Source organism: Cupressus sempervirens, chromosome 5 (assembly GCF_028749045.1).
Source record: "Cupressus sempervirens isolate cs-2001-9-10 chromosome 5, ASM2874904v1, whole genome shotgun sequence".
In the NCBI taxonomy this organism is placed as follows: domain Eukaryota; kingdom Viridiplantae; phylum Streptophyta; class Pinopsida; order Cupressales; family Cupressaceae; genus Cupressus; species Cupressus sempervirens.
In genome coordinates, this window is record NC_143122.1 from 62,819,855 (window position 1) to 62,839,853 (window position 19,999).

Here is a 19,999-nt window from a genome sequence, read left to right on the forward strand (position 1 = left end):
GTCTTGATCACGGAAGTGGTTGAAACCCTCGTTCCTCTGGTTCCTGCTAGTACCCACATCTTCATTTTTCTTTTGGGTTTCATTTTTGCCTCCAGATGACCTACTGCTACCCCTTCCTCCTTGACCATGCCCTCTTTGTCTCCCTTCAAACCTTTTATTTAGCTTCTCTTCAACTCGTAGGGAAAACTGGTATGACTCCTCAACGCTGGTCATTCTTACCAGACTTAATTCCTCCTAGATGCTAGGTCGCAACCCACTGATATAACGAGCAACCTTCTCCTTATTTGCTTCTGCATGCCCCACTCTAATCAGAAGTCGATAAAACTCCTCTGTATATTCTTGGACTGATTTTCCTGCTTTCTTTAACCCATGCATCTTCTTAAACAAATCAAGCTCATAGTCAACAAGAATGAACTGCTTCTTTAGTTTGTCCACTATGCGTTCCCACCTTGTGATCTTCTCCTTTCCTCTTCTATTTCTTTCCAATTGAACCTCTTGCCACCAGCTTTTGGCATGTCCTTTCAGTTTGGCCTTTGCAAACTTAACCCTATCTGGATCCCTGATATCCTCATACTCAAAGCACTCTTCTAGTTCATTGATCCAATCGATCAACTCCTCTGGTTTCAGATTTCTTGAAAATACACCCACATCAATTGTAGGTCTTTTCCCAAACTTAGTAATGGCCCTAAAAAGCCTCTCCTCTGCCTAATTCAGAACTTCCCCATCAACTTGTCCTTCTGGTCCAATTTCTTCTTCTTCATTGTTGTCCTCACTTTCGTCACCTGCAGTAACATTTGTTCCTCTACGGAGCTCCTCCTGCAACGCTTGTACTTTCCTTTGGAGGGCTCTAACCTCCTTAGGATTAATAGCTCTGACCCTTCCACCATGCTCTCTTCGCGGATGCATCTTCTTAACTCAAACCCACAACCACACAGTCCTAGTGCAAACTGCCTCACAGTCGGTGCTCTGTCTACACACTCAGGAAAATCAGCTTTGATACCACTGATGTAACTACGCTTTGATACCATTGATGCAGCTACGCTCTGATACCACTTGATGGAGACACAATCCAAGCATAGAATGGACATAACAGGAAAGGAAAAATTTTATTAACTGTGAAAATATGCTAGTACACTTAGTGCAGAGAAACAGACTCCAAAACATGCCCTATGGGCTTACAATAGCATAAATCTGGAGATAAATTATTTTCCCAGTACCTTCTCTCAAACTCCACTCCGAACTGCCTTTTACAATGTCAGAAATGTTCTTAAATAGACCCTGAAGGGTTAAGGATTAGGAATACATTCTAGAAAGTGCTAGTTGGCATCCACTGACCAAATAGAAGCCTCCAGAAGTCGCATTAGAAGTCAGTACAAAATTAGAAGAATCCAGAAATGGTAATCGAACTTTCGGAAGGCATAACTTTTGAACCATAGCTCCGATTGACGAACCGTTTACATTTTTGGAAAGCTCTCGAAGCGCTTTATAGCCCTATGGACTAGCTTCACTTGTCCCCCATTTTTCGGCCCTATTCGAAGTCATTTAATGCCCCTAACCTGACTTTGAAGCATTCTTAGGAGGTCTCAAAAAATCGAAAAACTGCAATAACTTTCAAACCGTGGAGCCTTTTGACCTGATTCTTTTTCTGGAAAGCTCTAAATTGCACTTACATTCATCCAGCCAATTTACACCCTCTAATTTACCAAAATTATGGCTCAATTACATACTCCTATTTTTTCGGCATTTACATGTATCCCAAGGTGTTCAAATACTCTAACCTAGAACACTGATAGTGGAACTGTGAGAGTTGGAACCTTTATTTGACCCAAATGGGTATCCAGAAATGAAAACACATGAAATAGAAACTAAGTCTAAGTACATTTTTTTTTGGGTGACACAGAATTGCCCTTATACCTTTGGATGCTCTTGCATCAGTTACATTTGTAGCAGATCCAGAAAACTCAATAGGTAGTGCTTACTACTTCCTTGAAATCTGCTCCTATAAGTCTCAAATTATATGAACCAATCAAGTGAAAGAAAATTAATTTTAGCAATTTTAGAAATTAAAATTCTCACATATAAACATTACAAATTTCAGAAGTTTAAATATAAAATAAACATACTTGTATCTAATTGATAGAAATTGAAAAGATTAATCACTAGTTAAACTTGACTGATTACATTATAAGAGTATTTTAGCCTATGGCAAATACAATAAGAAATTATTTTTAAATCAAAGTTAACCCACTGCAGCTGCTTCTCGGGAGATCCGCTCTGGAGCCTGAGATGCAGCCAGGCCATCCTCCCGTCAGCATGACAAGTGGTAAAGTCACACCAGAATCTTTTCATGGGTGCTCATGCTTGCTCTATAGCAGCACAAAAGTAATGTGTAGCTACAGGAGGAGGAATATAGACTTTACAGTTGAAACAGCTGAATTCCATGGATACAATGTGGGGTTTAGGGCTTGTAGTAGGGTTTCTCCCATTACTTCTATGGCTGCTAAGATCCCTCAATGAATGGAGGTTTTGCTACTCACATTTGAGATCCAACAATGGAGGAAAGCTTCCCCCTGGTCATATGGGATGGCCCCTTATCGGAGAGCTGCTGGAGTTTTTATGGTATTTCAAGTTTATGGACAAGCCTGACGAGTTTATATGGAAGAGAAATGACAAGTAAGCAATTAATCCCTTCCTATGTTTTTTCTGCTCTGAACTGGTAAGATTAGCTTTAATGTTAAGCTTGGGTCTACAGATAAGGTTTTAAACTAAGAGCGAACCGATTTTGAACTATACATAGATAAAGTATAAATTTTTGGGTTTACTCTGCCCCAGTGGGTATTAAATTTGAAGGAGAGGTGATGAATTTTTACGTGTATATAGATTATCTAGGCCTAGCCTGAAGATCTTTAGAAGAGATTATAATTTTCTAGGCTATATGTTTCGATTTACTCTGTTCTTGTGTGTACGCGATTGTTAGGAGAGGTTATGAATTTTCAACTGTATATTGAATGTTTAGAAGAGAATATAATTTTTGAGTGTGTATATATGGATTTACTCTGTTCTTGTGGGTATTAGATTTTTAGGAGGGTTATAATTTTTCAAACTGAATATTGCATGTCTGGGTTTATTCTGCAATTTTCTAGTGTATATAGAATATCTGAGCTTAGTCTGTTCCTATGGCTAGGAGAGGTTATGAATTTTCTAGTGTCTACAGAATATCTGAGCATGAGATTTGTAGGAACAGTTATGAATTTTTAAAGTGATATGTGGATTTAGTCTGCCCCTGTGGGTAATAAAGAAGAGGTTATAAGTTTTTCAAAGTGTATATAAAATGTACGGGCCTTGTTTGTTATGAGATTTTTAGGTCATAAATATTTCTTAGTGTATGTAGAATATTGGGCCTAGTCTGCCGCTATGCCTAAGATTTTTAGGCGAGTTCATGAATTTTCAATGAAATCTGGGGACTCCACCTTTCTCTTCTGAAAAAATTTACTCTTCAGAACCTTATTCCAATCTTTATTGTCTTAGAAAATACGCCATATTTGCATAAGCCGTAATAACTAAATTTAACAATTTGAAAGAAGGAATGCCCACGCCCTATTAGATTTGGGATTGCAGACTTTATTTCATGCAACCAGAGTCCGCCTTTTTTCCTTTCTGGATGGACTCAAGTACTTTCATTTCTGTCATTCCGCAACCATATTGTGGTCAAGAAGGGTAGTTGAATTTTTATTTGAATTTTGATTTTTGAATGTTACTATTAGATATGTACTATGTTGCAATGTTGAATGTTCAATGGCTTTGACCATATTGCAATCTTGTCATGTCAAGTATTTCAATTTGATATGTTATCCTGAAACATCATTTCATAACTAGTATTTCAAGTTCCATAAACCTAGAGAGACGTACTATGCATATGGAACTCGAAATACTAGTTATAAAATGATGTTTCAGTATAACATACCAAATTGAAAGACTTGAACATGGCAAGATTGCAACACAAACCAGAACCACTGAACATTCAACATTGTAACATAGTACATAGCCAATAGTAACATTCAAAAATCAAAATTCAAATAGAAATTCAAATAACCTTCTCGACAACGGTGTGGTTGCGGAATAACGGAAATGGATCATTAAGATATTACATTAAAATTCCACATATTAAAATACATTTTACAACTTCCAAAATAATTCCCAATACAAGAGTCAGCTGCCAATGAACATATCACATGTTACACTTCAATGATCTCCACAGAATGTATATAAAAAATCCAGGCCTAGTTTAGACCTATAGATATGAGATAAATATCTAGTGTATATAGAATGTCTGGGTTTACTATGCCCCTGCGAGTATGAAATTTGCCGGATGCACCGTTGTGTATCAATACTTACAGTTATTACTAAAAACTTCAGCAGACCTATTACTGCAATGTTATGGGGCTTGATATCAAATCAGTATGATAATATGCTTGGAAATAATGTTCTTTTTGAGTTTGTTGCTTGTAGATTTGATTGTGTAAAACTTTTTGCATCAACATTTCGGATCATACTCTTTGACCATCATTGAAAAAGAACACAAAGACTTATAATTTCAGTATCAGCAAGTCAAACTATTGTCTGCGTTTTACTTGCATTCCATTTATTACATTGATATACCCCATGACCAGGCCTCATGCAAGATCGATACCTTTCTTATATCTCCTATTTTATTTTGCTTGCAGATATGGGGATACTGGGATCTATAGAACCTATTTATTTGGGTTCCCTTCAGTTATAACATGTTCTCCAGAGGCCAATAGATTTGTGATGGGGACAGGAACGGAGGATGGTAGTTTTGCTGCAGGTTGGCCTGCTCCTAAATTACTTGGAGAGAAATCAATAATAATGGTGGAAGGGCAGCACCACAAAAGACTGAGACGTGCTTTAATGGAAGCCATAAATAGACCCAGGTCACTGCAGCATGTATTTATCAGCTTACAGCCCGCATTCAAGCAAGCCTTTGAAAACTGGAGTGCTAAGGGAACCATTAATACTGGTGATGAAATCAGAGCTGTATGTGCATGCTTTCTAGGACACATGAATACATTTTTCAAAAGAAAAAAAATGGCCAAAAATTTAGTCTAGGAAATATTTGTTTTGTATTAAAGGTTTTTGTTTTAAAAAATTTTTTGCAGCTGGGATTCAGCAATATATGTTCCTTGCTCTTAAGCTTTCAGAGAGGTCCAATGCTGGAAAGTATGGAGATGATGTACAGAGGACTTTTAGCTGGTCTTAGAGCACAACCTATAAATATCGCAGGCACTGCATTTCATCATGCTCTTAAGGTACCACCATCTCTATCTTACTCCAGGTACATTCCTAGATGGACATTTTCATGCCATGCATTGGTCTTTATGGGTTTTGGGTGAGATACTTTCATCAACTTTTATACCTAAATTTGGATTTGGGGAGGTGCATTCAAAAAAATTGTGATTAAATTTGTAGATTTCATTAATATTACCTATTTATGTTTTTCTTCTCAATGACTCATTATTCCTTTTTATTTTTTACTTTCTTTTTTATTATCATCTTAAGATTGTTTGAAGTTTATTTCACTTTCTTATTACTTTCTATTGTTATCAATATTCTAATTCTAATTACTTTTTGTTCATCCAACTTCTTAATTAGAACTTTAAAGAAACCATCAAATAATAACTAGAAATTCATTTAATAAATTTAATAAATATATCATGTGTCAATAGTCATCACTTTCCTTTCAATACTTAGAATGTTTGAGCCAACTATTAGGACAAATATTGACAATCTTGTAGGTGGTTGTAGTGCTAGGTTATTGGAACATCTTTAAATAGCTATGAGACAACACTTTGAAATGCTCACTTTTTGACCCTTTGCTCATATGAAAGATATCACAACATACATCATTACTATCCAAAAACAAGAACAATAGCTGTAGTTAAGTAACATATAGAGACAACAAAGAAAAATAATTGAAATTCCACATACCTTCTAAATTTTATGAATATACAATATTAGCTATAATAACGACTTCTTTGTTTCCCTAAATACTATACTTTTGATTATATGATTCAATCCCTCAAACTTCTTTACATGCTAATTTCCACATAATTGTTTTCCCTTTTGTCTATTTCCTTATACTTACAATGTCGAACAATAATATTATTGAACTTGAAAATATTGCTTGCATGGTTGGTGTCTTGGAGTAGGTCTATTACAGCTTTCCTCCCTTGTCAAGTTATGGATTGGTTATAGTTTTATGGATCCTATAATTTGGCTTCTATCTTTTGATTTGGTTTTTTAATTTTGGTTTCTAATGTATTATGAATTTCACAATATTATTTTTTATTGATAGTAGTTATAGTTTTTAGTTTATCTAGATTTTTTAATTATATTTTTATTAATCATTATAACTAGTTTTTTCTCCCTTTCTTCTTGTGTTGTGTATTGGAAGAGAATTTATTTTATTCTCTTGAAGAAATTATAATTAACAAAATCTATTTGTGGATGAACTTATATCCAGTGCAGAAAGAAGTTATCACATATTCTAGAGTCTGAGATACATAATAGGAAAGTCAACAAGGAGAATGAGAAGATTGATTTTTTGCAAGATTTAATGGATTCAATTGATGTTAATGGTGATAAGTTGAGTGAAGAGGAAATCTTGGATAACATAACATCCATACTCTTAGGAGGATATGAGTCTACAGCTTGCTCAATGATATGGGCTCTCTATTACTTGTGTAAATATCCAGAAGTGTTAAGTAAATTAAAGGTAAAACATACATTTTTATTTCTTTCATCTACTGTGCTGTGCCTCCTTATCATACAACTTGGTAAACTACTTTATTATTTTGTGCCTTTATCTAAATGAGTATTTTCCTTCATTAGCTCATGTGTTGTCAAATGCATTATTTCTCTAACTAATAATTGGTGCATGTTTCAGAAGGAAAATTATACTATTCGCCAAGAGAAGGGGGAAGATAACATTCTCAAATTTGAGGATGTGAAGAAAATGACTTATACTTCAAAGGTTATATTGAGAAAACTATGGTTAAGTAATTTAAGTAGGTTTAATTTTATCTAGTAAATCAAAGTTTATTCATCAACATACTAGGTTTATATATATTATTAGCTATTATGAGAGAGTATGAATATAAATTTCCATAAGCTTGAAAGCTTAATGCATATGTCTATTTTGATTATAGGTCCTTAGCTTTTTCATTCCTTTATAAATAATGATTAGTATGCATGTAGGTGTGATAATTTGTTTGGTTGCAATCAACTAACATGTTTTATGGGCTTATGAAACCCTTACAAAGAATGATATTGTTATAGTATTTAACAATTTGGGTTGTTATTTGAATAGGGTTTTCATAGTTAGATTTTGTAAGTATTTGAAATCTCAAAGCTTTTGATAAACTAACCTTTCTTTTTTGTTGTCTAGTAAAAGGTATGTACATATCTATATATTTTCAGTTCATAAACAAAGTACAACTCCACAATATGAATCTTGATTATGCCAATGTTATCTAATGTTTATGCCATTGTATATGTAGGTGATTGATGAAGTTATTAGACTTGCAAATGTAGCACACTTTATGTTTAGAACTGTGACAAGGGATACAAATTTCAATGGTACTTTATTTTTCTTAATATATATACAAAACTCATTAGTGTAGGATTTCTCATATATTATAAACCAGGTGAAAGATAAAATTGTGTTATTGTTTTGTAATAGGTTATAAGTTTCCAAAAGGTTGGAAAGTAATAATTTGGCTACGTTCCATTCATGTTGACCCTCGTTACTACAAGAACCCCCTAAAGTTCAATCCTGATAGATGGGAGGTACTCTTGATATTCTTATATTAAATTTTAATTAGAAAATTCACTTATCAAATCTACTTATATACCCTTTTATGGTGTAGGGATTTGTGCCTAGCCCATGTGTATATAATGTTTTCGGCACTGGTCCTCGACTTTGCCCAGGAAACAACCTAGTCAAAATGGAACTCTTCATGCTACTGCATTATATATGCCTTGATTATAAGTAATTCTCTAGTTCCCTTATAATTCAAGGCTAACTTGATATTCTAGGCAAGTTTTGAAACTTAATCAATGGATTCAATTAGTCAAGTTGCATAATTGAACATTTTATTTTTAGATATTGACATATCATATGTTTACTTTGATTGATATTACGCTTATGTAATTACTAACATATATTGTTTCTTTCCTCTATGTAGATGGGAGCTTGTAAATCCAAATGAAGCTATTAAATTTTTACCAAATCCAAGACTAGCAAATGGTGCTAAATTAAAATTTAGTCATATATAAGCTAGTGTCATGTACTGGTGAGTACTTTTATTTGTAGTATGCAATAATTTTTGTTGTTGTTTTAGAAATTTAATATAACAAAACAAGGGTGTTGGCCCTAAAGTATTTATTGTTAACTTAGAGGTAGATATGTAATAGTTTGATACTAGTACTCTTGCAAGAATGTTTTATTTCAATATTACATAGTTGATGAGTATTAAAGTTGTTCTCCATATTTAATTGTGACTATAATAGTTGAAATTAATTGTATTTCATAGAATACATAATTGATAGATGGACTCATTTTAAGTTTGATAGCAAAATCTTATGAATTGCAATTAAAATTGATTTTGTTGAAATATTTGATTATTTCAACTATTTTATTTGATTACTTAACTAATTGTAAGATAAAAAGATAGATTCTTAGAAGTGTAGTTGAAATTAACTTTATTTTGGTTATTTTAACTTCTCAACATGAAGATCAATATGGTAATTAAATTATATATATTAATTTGAGAAAAATAATCTTAATTAATTAATTAATTTACTTATGAATTATTTTGTTGAGAAAATCTACTTGCCCCAAATAGAAATATTTTAGAAATATTATAATCATCCCATATATAAGTTCTAGGGAATTATCAAAGGGATAAATTTGCTTATTTTTATTGACATATAGAAGGCATTTTGATTCTTTATTACATAGAATTGCCTTTTATATACATGGTATAAATCTCAATTTTGTATTTGCCTTTGGGTGAGCTCCTTTTCCCTATTGTCAAATGATCATTTTGATCATATGTCTTATATCCCCATGTTGAGAATAATTTGTTAAGTCCCCAAATAGCTATTCTCACTAAATAAACATGCTATATCATCATTTGCCAAACTTTCCAAAGTTGCAACTAACATTAGCTTAAAAATTAGCATGATCAAAGGATAAATGACCTCCATCTTGTAAATATTGAAGAACAAAAGCGAAATAGAGAAAAATATTGAAGTAATTCACAATGAAATATGACACTAGATTTATCGTGGTTTAAGAAAACTTGTGGCTACATTCACACTTAAAAGAGAATTATACTGACTAAACAAAGATAATTACAATGATACAACAACAATATTTAAAGACACTTATTACATATAAATGTAGTGTCTCATAAATCAAGAGACACATAAGTGGAGGGAAAATAATATTGACCATTGGCTTTCACTTAAAAACTCTCTCACTTAAACATCAATGGATGTCACAACTGATCAACCAACCCCTTGCTCTAATTGTTGTTTCACTTCTTTTTAATGGGCCCAAGAGAAAGCTTGACACAGTGAAACTTCTCTTTGTTAGACTCAATTAATAATGTCGTTATCGTATGTAAAAGAGTCATACATGTTGTTATGTTGTCATTGATGTCAAACCTTAGTTGGTTAGACATTATGCTAATTCAGTAGAATACCATATCATTTCATTGATGAAGAAGATTTGGAGAAAGTATGATGATAGAGTTGATAAGTATTGGTATTCAATAGGTACTTAGATGAATTGGATATTGTTGGTTTGTTTGTTTTACAATCATGTAATGTTGTGATAAAGTTCACGTATTCATCGAGCTACACAAGTTACACTGACAAACTAGGTTAAAGAAGAGGTACAATATGCACTTTGTGATTACAATTATCATCAAGCACCTAGCAAAGAAAAGTTGAAGTTTAGTGTTAACTGAGTAATTCTAGTGTTAATCAAGTGATGTATTTCCAGAGTAAGTTGCAATATACATGAAGAAAAAGTTAAGAAAGATTGAATCTGAGACTGACTTTTGATGAAAACTAAGAATGTTCGAGAAGATCAAAGTATAAAGTCAAAGTTAGTTATGAGATCTACAACTGGAAAAATGCAGCGAAGATTTGATGAAGGAGATATATGCAAGATGAAGATGAGCAAAAAGTTCAAGGAAGTTATATTTTCTAAGTGACTAAATGCAATGAATTTGAGATCTATGATTGTGATTTAGTGGCAAAATCTTGAAGGATCTGGAGGGCAAAAGTTAACTATTTAAGGAGATGATTAAAACTATTTTTGGCTATTGATTGTTGCTAATAAAGTGCGAGTTATTGAAGTTGAAGAAAAAGGAAGAAGAACTTCAATAACTTTTTCTTCAACTTCAATAACTATTGATAGTTCAAAGAAAGAGAAGTGTAGTAAGAATGAAAGCGAGTTTGAATCTTAAGATGATATGGATGATATTGAAGCATTGCTTGCAAGGAGGCTACTAAGAGAAAAAATCTAAATTACTTTTGATATGCTTTAAGTGCAATGAGGTAGGTCATTTTGCATCTAGGTATTCCAACATGAGCAAGAGTGACATAAATAATAAGAAAGATCACAAGTACAGGAAGAACAAAGACTACAAGGACAAAGGGTAGAAATCCTACTATATTGTTGAGGAAGAGCACACTCAATTAGACATTGAAGATGACAAAGGAGTGGAAGTGGTGTATGTTGCAATTAAAGAAGATCTGAATGAGGAAAGGTACGAGGATGCGATAAATCTCTTACCTCACATATTAGTAAGAATGATAAATAGATCATTGATAATGGATGTTCACATCATATGATTGGAGATCTTAGTAATTTTGACAAGTTTGAGGAATGTGATGGTGGAATTGTTAAACTAGATAATGATGTTCCATGTGTAGTGAAAGGTAGAGGATTGTTGATGTTGAATGATAAAATCAAATGCGATGATGCATATTGAGTGCAAGGACTAAAATACAATATGTTGAGTGTTTCTCAGTTGAACAATACATGTTATAAGTTATAATTTTAGAACAAGAAAGTTGAGATCTATGATGATCAAGGGAATCTAATTGGCATTGGCGAGAAAACTACAAGTAATCTATTTTATCTTGATCCTACTATTGATACATGTTTATTTGTAAGAGTTGAGGATGTGTGGTTGTGTCATGCAAACTTTGAGAATATTGTGAAGGTCAATAAGAAGAAAAGAGTTAGAGGCTTACCAATTTAGCATAAAAATGAGATTGCAATGTACAAACGATGTCATCTCGATAAGATGAGAAATTCAAGTTTTTGAAGCAAGATCCATTCTTCTAATGACATTCTTGAATTAGTGCATATTAATTTGTGTGGACCAATGAGAGTAGAAAGCTATTATGGTGACATATATTTAATGCTATTTGTTGATAACTATTCTAGGATGATGACACTTATGTTCATCAAGTTGACATCACATGCTATTGATATGTTCAAATGGTATAAAGCTAGAGTTGAAAAAGAGATTGGTAAACAATTGAAATGTTTAAGATCTGATAGTGGTGGTGAGTTTATGTCTGTTGAATTTTGGTGCAAGAGCACCTAAATTACAAGAACACAAGGAGGTTAAGAGTCCTTATATCAAATATAAAATGTTTTTATGTCATTACGCCGAGAGGTGTTCTATACAATGGGAGCACAAATGGAAATTTGAGCACAAGAATATGCCAAAAAGATTATGTGTTAATAAAAAAATTGGGAGTAGTTACAAACTTTTAAATCATAAAATTAAAAACCATTCTCGAAATAATAGCTAGTTCAAATAATACGAAGCCAAATGGAGGCCGAAATAATAGGCCTAGAATAATAGGTGGTCAAGTATTAGAAAGCCAAATGGAAATGCCCAAATTAATAGGTCCCAAAAAATAGGCCTCCAAAAATAGGCCTTCAAAAAATGCTTAAAATAAGAAATTAAAACTAATAAATTTTTTTTTCAATTTAGACAACTTAATAAATCATTTAATAATAAAGATATTAATATTAAATGAAAAATAATTTTCCAAAAAAATATAAATTAAAAAATCATAAAATAAAATTTGGTACACTAAAAGATTTAAATAAATAAAAATTAATTAATTAAAAAAAATTAATTTAAACTTTAATAATAATAATAATAATAATTTTTAAATTTTTTTTTTTAAAAATAAACGAAAATAAAAAATAAATTACACACACACACACACATATCAAACTAAAAAAAATGACCATTGCAATTGTGGGGTTATACCCTACCAATGGACACGTATATATATATATATATATATATCAAACTATAAAAAATGACCATTGTGATGGTGGGGTTATACCCTACCAATGGACACGTGGCTGGTGACAACAGGATTGTCGCTGCTAATAGTGACAGTCACTATCGCCACTGACATATATGTCAGTGGTGGTAGTTATTGACACTGTGAGAAGCAACAATCTTGTCACCGTTAGAGTTTATGGGGTGGTGGGTGGAGGTTTTACTGCCACACCTTTTCGGTTTCAAATATTTCCTCTTCCTTGTCTAATAAATGTCTCTTTATTTCTAATAACGGCTTTGTTTTATTTCCATTTTTTACAATTTCATTGCTTCTTCACTTTTTCATTAATTGAATATGCCATGCAAATAATTTGTGGGAGACAAAATGCTTATATGGGGAGAGGAAGAGTTATTGTGAGTGATTATAAAAGCATGTTTCTATTTCATTCTTCTGTGGACAGAGAGTAGAATAGAGGAATTTAGAATGTTTTTTTGGTGAGTTTGAGTAGAATAGAAAAGAGAGACTCTAAGTACAATTTTTTTGGGAAAGATTACAGGTAGAAAATATGTTGGTGAAGAAGAGGAGAGATCAAGAGTCACATCAAATACAAAAGTAAGTTTCTTCCCATATTTTTTAATTTTATTTTGAATTTCGATAGTATTTTATTTAGATTGGTAGTTTGATATATAAAAGTAGATATATTTATATTATTTGTTAGATGTACATTACTATTTTCATTTATAATAGTTTTTTAGTTTAGATTAGTATTTAGATTTTGAATAATATTTTGAATTGAATTAAGTTTTTGATTGACAATAGTATTTTGATTTAGATTACTATTTACATAGTATTTCTATTTAAATTAGTATTACGATTTACATATACTATTTAGATTTACAATGCATGTTATGTTTTGTAGTTCTATTCATATTTTTGAAATCTTTTTTTTAAACTACAAAGTTTGTTGTTTGTTGTTGGTAAATGCAAATAATTATATATTTAGTTTATTAGTTTATTTTTTGTCTCTTTTTTAACAGTAAATTTTATAAGGTAAATATTAACTTTTAGGCAATACTGTTCGAAAAGTGGAAAGCAATGCCACCATTTTTCTAATAGTATATTACTAAGTCTTTTATTGCAATATTTTTTTACGCATAACTAAATTTAATTTTTGAAATGTGGAAGGCAATGCTGCTATTTTCAAACATTAGAATGCAATTTTTTTGTAGAATATTAGGTTATTATTTTAAAAAAAATCAATCTAATGTATATTTAAATGCTAACTTTAGAATGCAATTTTTTCACTGATCATTGCGTTATTATTATTTTTAAATTTCATTCCAATGAATATTTCTATACTATATTTTTTTTGAACTAGATAAATTTTTTTATGCATAACTATATTTAATGTTTCAAATGTGGAAGGCAGTGCCAATATTTTTGAGACATTGCAATGTTAATTTTTCGTAGAATATTAGTTTATTGTTTTGAAAAAAATCATTCCAACACATATTTCAATGCTAACTATTTCTTTGTACTCTTCTTTTGAACTAAATACATGTACTGTTAAAGGTGCACATCATGAATTTTCACTATGGCATAAGAGTGGAAGTCTATTGTGGTGATGATGGCTTCTAGGGAGCATGGTTCCCTAACACCATAATATGTCATGTGGAAAATGCTCAAAGGCCAACATTTGTTATTCAATATGATCTTTTATTATAGATGAGATGACTCGAGAACCTCTCACAGAGGAGATTTTTTTCTGAACATATTAGACCTATGCCACCGATTGTTTTGCTACTAGGATACATTCCATTAAATTTGGTTGTAGATGTCTTTGAGAATGATTGTTGGTGGTCCAACATGGTTGTTGACAAGTTTTAGTCTCCGCTAAGTCAACAACAATTTTTTGAAATCTACTTTCCACATACTAAAACTCTTGAAGCCTATTCTCGAGCTCGCTTGCATTGATCTCATGATTGGGTTAACAGAAGGTGGATATTAAGGTAGTGGTATAGAATATGCTCTTGGGTCTTTTTGTGTGGAGACCCACATATGTTTTGGCAATTACTCTACTCTATTAAAAAAGCGAATGTTCTCTATCTTCTAAAGTGGACTTCCTATTATTTTTGGTATTGGTATTTTGTATTGTAAAATGGTATATCATGTATTTATCTATTTTGCAATAAAAGATCTTTTAGACCAAATTATTTTTAAAATGATGTAATAAATACGATTATTTATTTCCATGATGTAATAATCTTTTGTGACTATTTATCTTCATGTTGTATATTTCATAATAAAAGTCTACACTTCCATAAATATTTTAATGTAATTAAAAAAAAAAAACATTCTTCATGCTCTTTTTTCTTCTTTATTAATATGTTTTTGAACAATCTAATAATCATTCTCCAATGCTTGTCTCCATTTATGGATACTCTATGCATACATTTTGATGCTTATATAATTACATTTATCTACTTGCACAATAACTTTCTCCAATTCCTTTTTCTACATTCTAATACTAAGGTTCATTCGTTATGTATTTCTCACTTATATAGAAACATATGTTACTCGTTTCCAAGGTTATTTATCTTCATTCATGCATACATTATATAAAAAAATTAATTCACATTTAATAATATTTAGTGGTGAAATATTTTCCATCCATATATAAATAAATGTTGCTTCATTAATTCTTTTTTCTACTAGCTATGGTGAGACCTAGGTTGAATTTTGAGATGGAGGAGGAAAGTAGAGAATACTAAAGACAATATCAAAGAGAGTATTGTAGAGAATATTGTAGACGTCAATAATAACAACAAAGAGAACTTGAAAAAGAACAACAAAGAGTAATATAAAATCAAGGGTGCATGCGAAGATATGCTAGAAGAAGCGCAAAAATAATGTTGAACAACTAGAAACTGAAAATCGAGATCTAGAAAATGCCGAGAGAAACAATCATTGATGTACTTTTGAGAGGTTCCTTCCTCAAAATGCACAAAGATTCCAAGTTCATCATCCACAAGCTCAACCAAGTCAGATATACGAGCATCCTCCAAATACAAACAATCAACTAAATATTGAGAATGTACACTCACCATCTATAGAACATGTACTAGAAACACCACAACATGGAAGTGACACACATGTTGATTTAGAGTTGGAAAATGATAGAGAAAACATGCCCAACCCAAATGGTATACTTCAATCTAAATTTAGAAGATTCAAAATGTAGTTTAGATATCATATAGATAGTTTGAAAACACCAAATATGTGTTATGTTTGTCAGGAGTCATATGCAGGAATGAAAATATATCGCACCAGTAAGGGTCCAAATTAAATAGACATTGACAAGAGACAAGAATTTATAGGTTTTCATCTTCAAATGATATGGATTTGAGATGTCAACCACAAGAGCTTGTAAATCTAACCCAGGTTGAAGATATGTTGATTGCACGTGTAAACCCTATACTACAAGCTACACATGCAACTGGTGGCTAGTATAAGTATAAAGGACATACCATTAATTTTCCCCAGCATGTTGAACATTTATTGAAAGTCTTGCAACACACAGTTGATCATTACCAATCATTATTGTTCAAAGAAGGGATCAACATGGTACATAATATAACTTTAATGTAAATAGGGATCATGTTTATAGAACATTGAAATACAAAGTTGAAAATGATAAATTTTATGCAGGTGTTAGGATAGATGAAGTGCTTAGAAATATGGATGAGAATATTTTTCCTAGATTAAAGATGGTGCACATGGAGTTTGATTATGATGCAAATGAAGTTGTATTCCTAGGTCCCCTCATGGAGACAAATAGAGGTAACATAATTGAGAACACAAACTCTATGGCTTCAAGGCCACCTAATCCTCAAAGGAAAATAGAATTAATTATGCATGGGTTAATAATCTTGATGCAGTTCCATCTACTTTAATTGAGTGGTCATCTATAGGTGCATCACCTATCAATGAGCATGTCACATCTGGGTTGTTGGATATGGCTTTCCCAACATTGTTTCTAGATAGAAGTTGTGATTGGTTGGAGCCTAGAATGAAACAAGTATACTTGCATGAATATGTAAAGAATTTGATCAAATATAGGGATCACCACTTTGGAAAACATCTATGGTATATGTATTTTGTGCATAACATGGTAATGAGACATCGTGCACAAAGTTCAACATTTATTTTTGTAAAAATGATCTTTTAGGAAATGTCAATTACTATTAATGAACTGTGTGAATATATGGAGAATATGCCATGTAATAGTATTGCAGATAGGCTAATACACACTAGTACATTTGAGCCTGAATTGTGATGGAAGGCTATCACAATTACAATGGCCACCCATTGCCAAAGCGACACTATGATGATTTGGATCCTATCGAATAGGCATTAGACTATTTCTATCACAAATTGAAATGATAAGGGATTCCATCGTAATTGTGATAGATAAAGCTATCGTGCCTTGGAATAAGACCGCGATAAGAGTTCACCTATACACCATTACAATTGTGACGGAAAGTGAAAGCAATGCTGTGGGAGCGACGACTAGCTGTCGGCACATATCGTCACATAGAAATGGGTATGTGACAACAATTCGGTGGGAGCGATGGGTATGTGACAACAATTTGGTGGGAGCAATGACTAGCCATTTGAAGAAGACATTGCAATTGCTACAACTTGTTGTATTAATAAATAAAAAATTGGCTCAAAGTCGGCTATGATGCTCTCATAGCTCACAGTAGATTCACACAGTTAGTCGTCATAAAATCATAATCACACAATTAGTTGTCATGCAATTATAAGTTAATATTAAGCTTCACTTGGTTTCCAGGATAGTTTAATATTCTCTACTAATTAGGGCCAACCACATGAAGGTGGAAGCTCATTTGCGCCCCCCTCCCCCCCACCACACCCCCCCCCCCCCATCTAAATTCCCCATTAACATCTAAAATCTTTAAGAAATTATCAATCTTAAAGTACAAAAAAAGGTTCTAGACCCACAAAAGTGACATCATTTTTCCATCTTCTAGTGCATGTCATTTTTTCATCACATCCAAAATAAGAGTCTACCACTCTGAATTGAGAATGCACGTGTAGCTTTCTTCTGTAGCATGGATAATAGAGGGAGCTAAAAAAGCCCACCATGTTTACATTTATCTAATAGGTCCATGTAAACCTCTAACAAAAATGAAAACTTGTTGGGTTTTTTCAGCTCCACCTGATGTCATATGTATATGAATGGAGATTATATATTGAACTATGATAACCTTCCAATTGCCTAAAACCAATAGATTCACATAGTTAGTTGTCATACAATCACAGGTTAATATTGATCTTCACTAGGTTTTAAGAATACTTTAATATTCTCTACTAAGTAGGGCCAACCACGTGAAGGTGGAAGCTCATTTGCCCCCTTCACCCCACCCTTAACATCTAAAATCTTTAAGAAATGATCAATCTTTAAGGTATAAAAGAGGTTCCATACCTACAAAAGTGACATCATTTTCTCATCTTCTAGTGCATGCCATTTTTCCATCGCATCTAAAATAAGAATTTTCCACTCTGAATCGAGAATACATGTGTAGCTACTATTGGAATTCATTAGAATAACTTAGACTGGGGTGAATTAGTTATCCAAGGTCTAGATGTACAAATAAAACTTTTCAATACTTAGTAGACCCATATCCATAAAACCTTATCATGCATGCATCCATTTGATTATAAAATACTTAAAATTTGTAGGATACTATCATAAGTCAAAACAACTTTGCAAAACTGTAAACATGGAACACCATAAGATCATTCACACAATTTGACATAAGGATTTTATGTGGAAACCCAATTTGAGAAAAATCACCCATAACATGCAACTAATTGTCACTTTTCTAAAGTGGTGCCCTATGAAAGGCCAACCATATTAAAGGTTATAATGCACACTATTAAATGTGACTCGGTTAAAGCATTTCAATCACCCTATTAGGAGTGAGTCTTGTTAGAGGATTTTAAACCATTCCATTAGAATGTCACCTAGTTAAAAGACTTACAAATGACTGTTAGGTCAACCTTAATCCAAAGGATTTTATCCACACTGGTACAATTATTAGAAAGTAACAGTAGGACTTGATCTAATAAAACCTTATAACTCAATTGCAGATTATAGATCTTTATTTCAGTCCTCCATTCTGCTTGGCATTCATACTCTTCAACTTTGATATCTTGTTCACCCTTCAAGCATTCATCCCCTTCAACCTTCTTGCTTTGTATGCCAACTACAATCTCTTTTGTTCAGCCATTGAATGAAGCAATACCCTAGAATCCTTGTCTTCCTTAGGTTCTCGCACATGACAACCTTTTCTTTTGACCATCTATCTCTATAAATAGAGAATATTGATCTTTTGTTTCTTAACCACAATCTTCAATTTTAGGGTTAGGTAGAATTAGATAGGATTCAATGAATCTACTCACTTTTTCATTTGGTTCCTATAGAAACTTCCTCTACATTCTTCCTTGTATTCACCTCAAAATGGTTTACCTTGAATTCTGTACCACCAGATCATCATAGTTATCTTCCACATGCTTATAATTCAAGAAATTAAATTAGCTATATCAAATTTATAGTATCAATTTCTGGAGAAGATTCTGTAAGAGTTTTTGAGTCAATATTTCGGATCACACTTTGTGATCCATCATCAGGACATAAGAGAGCAAAAGGATGAGTAAAAAGGATCAGATTTGTCAAATCTTTGATTTAACACTTTTTGTTGTCACTCGACATCTATACTATTTTTTCACACGGCCAACACTAGTTCTCTTGAAAAATACTAAAGTTTACTGATGCTTGGCACCAATTAAACTTCACTCGACATATACTAACATTCACTTGGCTTGCATTATTTTTCCTCTTTTCTCGACACCTCTTGATTTTCATTTGGTTTCAACAAATTTTTGCTCAACTTGCACTGACTACTTGGCAAGGCTTGGTAGACACTTTTCTTGCTTGATCTTCTTCTAGTCTTAACTTGAGTAATCTGTCATTTCAAACTATGAGTAGATAAATAATACATTATAGTATCAATGTCTTACTTGGTCTTAGTGCTCCTTATACATACCGAATAACTCAAATTTTCTCTAGGTGCTTTTGTTATCTCCTCTTTTCAAATCCTCTTCATTAATCAATTAAATGATAGCTTTCAGACCAAAAAAAAAAAATTTCACTAGCAGATAGCAAGTTTGACATCATTGACAAAATAATGATTGTTTGATTACAGGTTCTTCACTTCAAAACAATCTTATATCAATAGTTGTGTTCTATATGCATGGACAATAGGCATGACTAAAAAAAATAGTACAATTACATTTATTTAATAGGTCTATTAAGTTTTTAAAATTATAGACCATCATGGATATTATAACTCTAGTTTCTATGGCCAAGATAATGTACATGTCTATAACTTAAAATACCTAATTAAAGATCTCTAAGAAAAAATACAAACCTATTGCATTTTTTAGCTACACCTGATGTCGTATAAATATGAATTGAGATTGCATATTGAACTATGGTCTC

At 32.2% G+C, this 19,999-nt stretch overlaps 1 protein-coding gene across 2 annotated transcripts; it reads left to right on the forward strand.

The window, feature by feature from the left end:
* The first annotated feature begins 2,240 nt into the window (after positions 1–2,240).
* Positions 2,241–14,525, forward strand: LOC149554554 (ent-kaurenoic acid oxidase 2-like). Of its 2 annotated transcripts, XR_016364385.1 has the most exons (11): positions 2,241–2,673; positions 4,725–5,055; positions 5,178–5,327; positions 6,542–6,793; positions 6,965–7,051; positions 7,578–7,656; positions 7,760–7,866; positions 7,947–8,068; positions 8,265–8,372; positions 12,968–13,023; positions 13,984–14,525. XR_016364385.1 is itself a non-coding variant. In XM_089828599.1 (9 exons), the coding sequence occupies exons 1-9, from the start codon at positions 2,441–2,443 to the stop codon at positions 8,353–8,355; spliced, it is 1,452 nt and encodes a 483-aa protein (XP_089684725.1). In that variant the 5' UTR covers positions 2,241–2,440; the 3' UTR covers positions 8,356–8,556. The 2 variants fall into 2 exon arrangements, 1 of the variants encoding a protein (XP_089684725.1); XM_089828599.1 differs by lacking the exons at positions 12,968–13,023; positions 13,984–14,525 and having other exon boundaries at positions 8,265–8,556.
* Positions 14,526–19,999: the final 5,474 nt, after the last annotated feature.